This window comes from Myxocyprinus asiaticus, chromosome 47 (assembly GCF_019703515.2).
Source record: "Myxocyprinus asiaticus isolate MX2 ecotype Aquarium Trade chromosome 47, UBuf_Myxa_2, whole genome shotgun sequence".
NCBI lineage: Eukaryota > Metazoa > Chordata > Actinopteri > Cypriniformes > Catostomidae > Myxocyprinus > Myxocyprinus asiaticus.
This window is the reverse complement of record NC_059390.1, coordinates 12,071,694-12,082,104: the sequence shown is the minus strand read 5'-3', so window position 1 is coordinate 12,082,104 and position 10,411 is coordinate 12,071,694. Positions and strand designations below refer to the sequence as shown.

The following is a 10,411-nucleotide window of genomic DNA, read 5'->3' as shown; positions in this document are numbered from 1 at the left end:
TTTGTTTAATTAAACTTACAAAGATTAATGTCAACCACCCAATGGCCAACGATTAAAAGTGGCCAGTTTTTTTTTTTTTTTTTTGTTTTTTTTTAAACAAAGCATAGTTAAATTAATAAAGCAAAATATTTAAAATCAAATAAATCAAAATATCCTACACATGGTTGGTTTTTACATTAGTAGCTATAACCCTGCAATTTCTAAGTAACATCCAGTTGACTAACATTTTTTATCGTTTCTTCCAATTAATTACCACATTACTGAAGTAACCACAATTATATTCACTAACGTTAAAATATGTAGCCTACCCAACGCCATATGAATTACAGAGACCTTTTATATTTCTGTTGTTTCTCCGGTAGTAACCTTGGTGTTCATTGCATTTACCTATTCTCCACTAGGTGGCACTAAAACAACTTTGAGCTTCCAAGTGGTCATCACCAGAAGAAGAGGACAAGGAAAAGATAGCATAGCGTCAGAGATTCTGATAATATCATTTCGTTTGGTCAGAATACGATTCTGATTTAAATATGTCAAGCATGAATCAAGAGAAATATCCGCGATCATCCATTGAGGATGATTTTAATTATGGCACGAATGTCGCAACGGCGAGCGTGCAGATCCGGATGGGTGAGTCGCTGTTTACGTGTTTTTAAATAGAATTGGTGTCTGCGTAATCAATAAAAGCATACACTTTTAATATATTAACATGGACTGGAAATTATTAACATTTGAGAAAGTACCGTATTTGTAACGCGGCTAGAGTGTGATCTTAAATGTTTTTACTTATTATTTATTAATTTATTACACAGACATATGGTGTAAATGGCAGCCAGTTGAATCAGCTGTCACGAGTCGTTAAGCGCACTGATATCTAGAAATATCATGGCACACTGTTTTTCTTACAAATGTCGCCTGTAGTTTAAAATCGAGGGTGGAGTATGATTGCAAGTCATTGTTTGGGAATGTAAATAAACCCTGTCAAACCTTCACTCAAAAAATAATTTTACGATGATTTTCAGTGAAAAAATAAAAAAATATATATTTTACGTTTTATTAATTTAATGTAGTTAAATATTACACAATTCAATTTGATAGAATTTCATGAAATTGAAATGTGTACATCTTAATAATAGGCAAACATATTTTTTGAGTGTATGCTAAAGCATCTGATGCATCTGTTCTTGTTGCATCTATACATACTTGCAGTACATACTGTGTGTACATATGCATATATATGTTGGTACGTATTTGGTGGATTGAGGAGTTGACACTCAAGTCTCGTTTTTCCCTAGATTTCCTCCGCAAGGTGTACACCATCCTTTCCCTGCAGATTATCATCACCACTGCTGTATCTGCTCTTTTCATGCTCTGTAACCCCATTAAAACCTTTGTGCATGAAAGGTAAGTGCAGACCACTCTTGTCCATCTACCCAATCATTGTGGAATTTGTGGAATATAATGTGAGTATATTAATATTATCCACTGTATTTATTTTTCAGTCCCACTCTGGTGCTTATATCTGCTATCGGGTCTCTTATCCTACTCCTTGCTTTGGCTGTGTACCGACACCAGCACCCTATCAATCTTTATTTGCTGTTTGGATTTGTGAGTATGCCTTTAATAGGTTTGGAGATAACAGTTGCAATTACACTGTTGAATAATCATGTTTATTTTTTAAATTGTTTAAAGTTGAGACTGGGACTATGGAAATGGTCACCTTAAAGGTTCATTATTTACTCTCCCTCACGTCATTCTACATCAGTTTGCTGTTTTTTTTTTTCTTTTTCTGAGGAACATAAAAAGAGAAATTTCTAAGAATGTACTGCTTGCTCTTTTCCATACAATTACAATGGGTTGAGACTGGAGCTTTCGCACAAAAGCACCGTAAAATCAGACTGAAATTTAAGTCACCGGATATCTTGACATTCACCCTAGCTCTCTTTGAGCATCCGTGAGAGTTTGAGGAATTGTTCTTTTGAGTCGGATCTTGTCAATGAATCGGTTGATCTGGTTCACAATACTCAAGAATCAGATGTTGCCACTTCTCACTTAAATTTTGGTCCGTTCTTTACACAAAGTTGTCGAATAGCTTTAGATGACTTGGAATATTGCGTACAAGTTGTTTAGACTACTTTTATGATGCGTTGGCATCCTTATTTAAGCTTGAAAATTCAGTCCCCATTCACTGTGATTGCATGGAAAAGAGTGACCAGTACATTCTTCACAATTTCTCTTTTTGTGTTCCATGCAAGAAAGAAAGTATTATGGTGACTTACTCAAAAGGGTGAATAAATAATGACACATTTTCATGTTTGTAAGAACTGTTCCTCAAAATATTACTTATTACACTTAGAATGTGTTAAATGATATTGTAACGTGTGTAATGCTGTTGCAGACACTGCTGGAGTCTCTGTCTGTAGCCACTGCAGGTAAGTCTATGCATTTTCTTGATTGATTAAAGAAGTCCAGTTTAGAATAGTAATGGACACATCCATAATGGATCACCTGATACCATATTTTTCTTCTTTCAGTGACATTCTATGAGTACGCCATTGTGCTCCAGGCCTTTGTGCTCACTTCTGCGGTGTTCCTGGGCCTCACTGCTTACACCTTCCAGTCCAAACGGGACTTCAGCAAACTCGGAGCCTGGTAATTCTCTCTCTGTGATCCGCTTAAGGCCTGGATCTGTCACATTCATCATTGATAACTGAGCGCAGGAATATTGTTTTAATCCATTTACTTTGAATCCACGGGGAATGATGTTCTTGCAGCTTTGTGGCATAAACTCTCAAGAGAAACATTAATCTTACCAGTCATTAAAAAAAATAAAATGGGCTCCATGAATCATAATGCTGATGTATGGTCCACTATTTGGCATGGGAGGAAAAATGAATGTCTTTGTGAGGAGTTGTGCAGAATTACTAGCAATCATTCAAATAATTGGACTACTTACTGAGGCTATTAGCCTACTTTCTAGACAGTTCTTTCTCAGCCCTTCACGTTCCATTTTTAAATAATGCATACTCATCTGAACGTGCTGAAAAATTCTGTTTGACCCTCTTTATCTCGCAGTCTGTTTGCCGGCTTGTGGATCCTCATCATTGCAAGCTTTATGAGGGTAAGTAGATGATCTGAGGCCTGTCCATCATTTAAATACCCATTTAATTCAGAATTCAAGTTTTGTGGCTTTTAGTCCATGTATATTTGTTTTAAAACCATCTATATGCTTAGTGTACTTGTAAAAGTTGACACAATTAACCTTTAGCAGATATTTAACATTTTCTCTCTTATATGCAATAAAGTCTTTCTTTTCTGGTAAAAAAAAAAAAAAAAAAAAGGACCACAAATATTGATGTCTTATGTTACATTACATATATTTTTTTCCTTTCAAATGCTCTCTAGAATGAGAATGTCCTTCCGAATGTAACTGTGCAACTCTCTCCATAGCTTTTCTTCTACAATGACACAATGGAGCTGGTTTTCGCTGGGGCTGGAGCCCTGCTTTTCTGTGGGTTCATTATTTTCGATACACACGTGCTGATGCACAAGCTGTCCCCGGAGGAACATGTCCTGGCATCCATCAATCTCTACCTGGACATAGTCAACTTGTTCCTCTACATTCTGCGCATCCTTGACTCCATGAAGAAGCACTGAATGGTTTGACATTCTGAATTGTAGGTACTGTAATGCTGGGAGTGAAATTGAAACTACAAAACATTATTCTTTAATTTAACAGGCTCCATGTACCATATGAGAGTATATTTTGCCAAAATGCAAATGCTTGTTTTTAACTATTTAATTCAAAATTTTAAAATTAGAAGGATCCGTATTAAGTATTGCAGATCACTGCATTACATATTCTGGACCAGACAATGTAAAGTCTTACAGAGTACATGCACTGGATGCCAAGCATTAAAGTAATTTGTATTGTAGTTTTGTTTTGTTTTTTTGCAATGTGCACATGTGACAGTGTTCAAAATTGGAGTATGTGCACCATTCCTCTATTTAGGCATATACAGTATTTGACTCCTCAGATTATATTTGTTCCCCAGATACTGCTCCCACATTTTTCCATTGCAGGAATTTAAATTTAAATGTCAGTTTTAGTGTATTACAGATAGTTTCTCCCTTGTTTTAAAAACCATTGGCATAGAGCTTTCAGCTCTCTTCAGTTTGTTGAAGTGTAAATTTGAATGTTATAACAAGTTATGATTGTACGAAATACATTGATCTGTCAAAATGCTGTATTTATATTTACTGCAGCCTGTTTTGTTTTGTTGTAGTGTTTAAGTCTTGTTGTTATCCTTGGTGATTTGCTTTTCAGTTTAGTGCTACAGTAAATGGGTGATAATGGTTTGGGAAAAAAGTTGATGTCAAGCCTACACATTCTGTTTAATTTGAGTGTGTATATTCACAATTAATTTAAACTAACCTATAAATTCTATAGACGATTCATTTGTAGGGATCAAGAGCAGACATACTTCCTTACCAAAAATGCCTGAATTTACAAGAACATTCCATAAAAACGGCATTGAAACTATTACACAAATCAACACAAATTATATACATAAATGTTTACTTTTGGACAATATAAAAACAAATATGATAAAATATTTTTATTTACAGGAATCATTGTTGTCAGTAACATGATTTTCAAACACCATGTAGTTGGTTTCAAAAACATATTTTACAGCATAAAACAACTTTTTTCCAGCCAAAACACCAGTCATCTCAATTAAATAAACTAGGTATGGAATAATTTTAAACGCAATAATCAGGTTTTTTGAGGGACCTATATATGCCTGTACCTTATTTATTAACAAACCCAAAGTGCAATATTTATCATAATAGAAGTATTAATTAAAATCTATAATGAAGGGAAATATAATTGCAGTCCTTGAACTTAAGGGCAAAATGGTGAATTATAAAAACTCAGCTGTTATATGATTTTACCTCCTTTGATGTACTGAATGACCAATACAATATTTTAATCTGTATGTTTTGTCTTTATAGTAACCCAAAACATGACCATGCTCTGATTATGGAATATAACTAATAATGACCTAATGATGTGTAGGTTTATCTGGCTCTATAAAGTGCTTGTTTCCTGTTCTTGCATAGAATACACAATAAAAAATAGCAAACAAAGCAATCTTGATCACTTATAACATTTCAGCATTTAATGTTTGCCCCAACTGCCTCTGAGCATCTGACGCTTTTGCTGTCTGTCAGAAGTGTCCGCATACTTTAAACCTTTTTCCCATTTTATGGCCATTAGGGTATTTACGAAATTATCCGTGGGCCATACAAATGCTTGCAATTTCTGATTGTGGGTTGAAATTAACGTACGCATTCCGTTATGTGCTCACACATCAAGAAAAAACAATAAAAGGTCTGTCTATTATACAATATTTTGCATTGTTATCATTTTAAAATGATTTTTAATCATTATTTTAATTGTATTTTTTTTATAGTTAATTGAATCAAGGCCATTTTTTGCTTTTCTAATTATTTCTCAAATGGTCTCGTGGGCCTTATCCGGCCCTGAGGCCTGACGTTCACCACTCCTGTGTTAAACATATGGCAGCTCATATTACTATTGCTTTCTGTTTGAACCATTCATTGATCTCTGCTCAGATAAGAGTCTGGATCACTCTCAGTAGAGATTTTACCTCCTGATTTATGTCCTGTCTCAGATAGTGGGGGATTTCCTACTTGCAGATGTCTTCTTTTGTCACCATCTTCTGGATCAACCCTACACAGTATACTTGTCATGAGTACACTGAAAAATACACAAGGTCAGACACAAGAATGTAATGGTGAGATATACAGTATGTATATATATATATATATATATATATATATATATATATATATATATATATATATATATATATATACATTTATTATTATTTTTTGTGCATAGCAGGGTCAGAAATGAGGGGAAATATATATATATATATATATATATATATATATATATATATATATATATATATATATATATTTTTACATCTGATATATGTGTTTAAATTAAATGCAAGGCGTAGTTAAATATTCTAACGGTTCATACTGAGAGTTTATTTTAATGAATGAAAACTAATTTGACATAAATTTATGTTTCATGTGGTTTGAAAAATTGCTCCATAAAGGTAAAAAAGAAATAAATTCCTGGAGGCAACTATTGCCCCTAAATAAAAAAAAATGTTATTTTTCTGACAGTGATATCAATGCATGTGAAGCATTAAATAATAAATAGGACTCGCACCTTGCATACACCGTCTGATAGCCCGAATATACATACTCGTCGTACTCCGCAGGAGTTGGAATGTACACTTCACTAAAGTTTGTTAGCAGTTTGGCTCCGTCAGATGCTCTAAATATCCACGGATGAGCTGTAAAATATCGATTTTATTACAAACTGGCCGGTAAAACATGTTGACGCTGCAACATCTTGGCAAATACAGTACAAGTATCCTCTGAATTGTCAAGCAGTGCTTACTCAGGTAAGTGTTCATCTTTAGTGTTTTGCCCGGTTTTATTATGCTGTGTGTGTGTGAGAGAGAGAGAGAGAGAGAGATTGATGATGGATGCTGTGTTATCTTATCAGCGATAGGGGCAGTGTTTCCCACTTTTAACGTGCACTCACGATGTTTAAAGGGATAGTTCACCCAAAAATGAAAAATCTCATGAATTACTCACCCTCATGCCATCCCAGATGTGTGACTTTCTTTCTCCTGCAGAACACAGAGAATATCTCAGCTCTGTAGGTTCATACAATCCAAGTGAATATTGGCCAGAACTTTGAAACTAAAAAAGCACATAAAGGCAGCATAAAATTCATCCATAAGACTCCAGTGGTTAAATCCATATCTTCTGAAGTGATATGATAGGTGTGGGTGAGAAACAGATCAATATTTAAGTTCTTTTTTACTACAAATCTCCACTTTTACTTTCACTTTCACTTCCACATACTTTTGTTTTTTGGCAATTCACATTCTTCATGCATATCGCCACCTTCTGGTCAGGGCTGGTCAAATGTGGATGTTTTTAGTAAAAAAGGACTTAAATATTGATATGTTTCTCACCCAAGCCTATCATAGTGCTCCAGAAGATATGGATTTAACCGCTGAAGTCATATGGCTAACTTTTATGATGGCTTTATATGAAGAAAGTCATACACACCTGGGATGGCATGAGGGTGAGGAAATGATGAGAGAATTGTCATTTTTGAAAGAACTATCCCTTTAACATTTTATCATTAAAATTCCTGTGCAAACTTTAGGGAACTCTGTTGTTGTTATCAGAGATTTAAGATTTAACTACAATCAAATTACCTAGAAAATATGCCAAAGCAGCTGCCCTATTGTTAGTCACAATGATATGGTACAAATAGCAGTAGTTTATTTTTCACTTTTATTTTCCTTTTACAAGTTTTTAATTAGTGACATGTTACTGCTATATATCAGTTAGTTATTTGAACAATATTAGACCATTTTGCATTTTCTCAAGATGTTTTGCCTGCCTTGTGCTACTTCCAAATTATTCTACTGACCACTATGTCAGTGGATAGTAAATGTGTCAATTTCTGGTTTCAAGGATTTTTGCATGTCAGCAATTTTGTGTACATGTCATTTATTGACATTACATTGTATAATAATGTACAGTATATATTACCAATATAGCAGAAATTGGCCACCCTGCTCTCTAGATATGATTATCAGCAAACGGCCAATGAAAAAATTGATTTTTGACCGGGCACTAGTATACTCAGTAAATGACATGATTTATGTAGATAACGACAGGATGCTGTGCTTCATCAATAAACACCCCTTGTTGTCCAGTTGATGAAGCTGAGCTTGTATCACATCAAAAGCATTTTGCAAACACTAAAAAGCTTTGTTTATGGTGGATTCACAGCAGTAGATCACAATATCATCAGCATAAAAAAGGACATAGGAATTTGGAATATTATCCCCCAAACCATTTATATATATAGAAAATAAAAGAGGACCAAGAACTGATCCTTGTAATACCCCTATATGCACTCTAAAAGCATCAGATAGGTTACCATCGACCTTAAAAGCCTGGGTTCGGTCCGTATGATAGCTAGTAAACCAGCCACAGCATTATCAAAAAAGCCTGAATCACACAGACGCTGTATTAAAATATCGTGGTCCACTGCATCAAAAACTTTAGATAAATCAATAAAAAGAGACAAACACTGTTGCTTATCATATAAAGCTTCAATAATGTCATTTGTGACCTTCATAGCAGCAGTAAATGCTATTGATTTTTTTCTGAAATCTGACTTATACTCAGACAATACTGAATAATTGCATAAAAAATATTTTTCACTAACCAAAGATTCCAATACTTTGGCTAATACAGAGAGATTGGAAATGGGTCTGTAATTACTAAGGAGTGTTGAATCTCCTCCTTTCAATAAGGGGATAACATAAGCAGCCTTCCAGGCCTTAGGAAGTATGTTCGTAGCCAAGGTAAGATTAAAAAGTCAAAGGCTCTGCAATCAAATCAGCAGCTAATTTTAAGAAAACAGGTCTATCTGGACCAGCTGGTTTTCTAGGATATAGTGATTTCAAGGCATTATGAACCTCTCCAACTGACAAGGGAGCGAAACTAAAAGTAGTATAATTAGTAAACTCATATTCTTTACATTGAAATAATACACCACATCAGGAGAACTATAATTATTAATAATTAGACCTAAACAAAAATCCAAATTAAATAAAATGTTCATTTAAACAATTGAAAATTTCAAGTAAGCCTACATCAGCGGTCCAGATCTGCTACAGAGCCTAAATAGACTTTGTGTGTGAATCATTAAGCATGTCTATGTGAGAATGGGAACTGAATACTAGTGAGACGATTCAGAGTTTGTCCCAGTTTAAGAAGTCACATGATGAGCCATCCACACTACTGAATCTTCAAACAGGTCACTAGCCCCTCACCCATTCTGTTCTGAAAGACCCAGAGAGTGATGGTGAAATCCACTTAAAATTCCAGGGTGGCTGGTATTCTTGAAGGATGGGGGCACTCAGAAATTCTTGTGTGATGACAGCAAGGCTTTGATGTCAGTGGTTTTTGTCTCTGGAGAAGCAGGCAGGGCTGTCTTGAGAGAATAGAGAAAGATCCTTCTCTCTAGAGACACTGATTCACTTTACAGCTCAGACTACTCACAATCAAATAGCCTGAGAGATTTAAGGCAAGTCATTTGTGTAAATGTGATCATCTCACGTGCTTTTTTGTTTCAAACTCGTTTTAAAGTTATTAAGTATTTATAAAGCTACAGTTTTTGGAGATGGCGCATTCAGTCATTGTCTTCCTCTTTAAAGCTGACCAGTCGAATTGTACTCATTTTATCTTGGTAGCCCTCCCATTTCTGGACACTTTCCCTCACTGAATAAATGAATCATGATTAACCATAATTAGCACATTTCTACAATGACATTGGTAAGCAAAAACCTTTATTTTATTTTTTTTATGAATTTTTTGCGTGATGCTGCATCCATGACGCTAGCTGTCAGTATAAATCCAAGACAAATGCCATATTAGCCAATACAACAGAAAAAAGACTGGTTTTCCTAAGACCACTTTGGTGGTAACATTGCATTAATGTATTTTCCCATCCATTTTATTTTTTTCTGTAATTCTTCTTTTGCTTTCCTACTGTTTATTTATAGCATTTCACCATGTTATAAATGGTGGCACAGCAGGTTTCTCTCTGATATTACTTGGCAGGTTCAGTTTGATGGAGTGGGAGGTTTGGCATTCACTCTAAAGGATTCAGAGGTATTTTTGTTTAGCCTTTTTTCCATGTGTGCTGTTTGCTGTTTTATTGTTAACAATAAAAGTCTTACCACCCACATGTTTTAGACAAAATAAGAAAAAAGTGAAAGGGGACTTGATTTTATCCACTGGGAATTGATTGGATTGTGAAAAGATGTAGGTGATTGGAGGTGATGGCTTGAAAAATACAAGGGCTTGATGACATCATCCGAAAATGAAAGTCATTGCATAGGCAGAGAAAGTTATTACATTTTGTAGTTTGATGAAGATTATGATGAATAACATTTTATTTATTTGGAATGATGTGCACTTTTAATCATCCATAAAAAAAAGCCCACAAACATGTTTTAAGTCAGCATGATCACGGGAAGTCTGCATGTTGTTTTCAAATGTTCCAGAACCCAGTTGCGGTCCATGAGGAAGCTTTTTTGGGAAGGCAAATACTTAAAACAATACTGATTGATCAAACCAATATAAGATTAAAAGAGGATTTATTATATGTTTTTTATTTATTTGCTGATACTAATGCTCCCGTGAAAAGATGATCTCTCTCTAAAATATTGGCTTGACAACTATTGATGCGTTATAATCTTTCGGA

General features: G+C 34.7%; 1 protein-coding gene across 1 annotated transcript; it reads left to right on the top strand.

The window, feature by feature from the left end:
- Window positions 1–418: 418 nt before the first annotated feature.
- On the top strand, window positions 419–5,412 carry LOC127436951 (protein lifeguard 4-like). Its single transcript, XM_051691496.1, has 7 exons — window positions 419–630; window positions 1,296–1,404; window positions 1,503–1,608; window positions 2,399–2,432; window positions 2,535–2,652; window positions 3,076–3,121; window positions 3,451–5,412. Exons 1-7 carry the CDS (start codon window positions 531–533, stop codon window positions 3,655–3,657), a joined length of 720 nt encoding a protein of 239 aa, XP_051547456.1. The 5' UTR covers window positions 419–530; the 3' UTR covers window positions 3,658–5,412.
- The last annotated feature ends 4,999 nt before the right edge of the window (window positions 5,413–10,411 follow it).

Excerpts from the sequence above, each read along its gene's own strand:
- LOC127436951 (XM_051691496.1), top strand. The coding sequence starts at position 531 with ATGTCAAGCATGAATCAAGAGAAATATCCGCGATCATCCATTGAGGAT. Across the intron at positions 1,405-1,502 it reads AAAACCTTTGTGCATGAAAG|TCCCACTCTGGTGCTTATAT; the intron begins GTAAGTGCAGAC and ends TTTATTTTTCAG. Across the intron at positions 3,122-3,450 it reads TCATTGCAAGCTTTATGAGG|CTTTTCTTCTACAATGACAC; the intron begins GTAAGTAGATGA and ends CTCTCTCCATAG.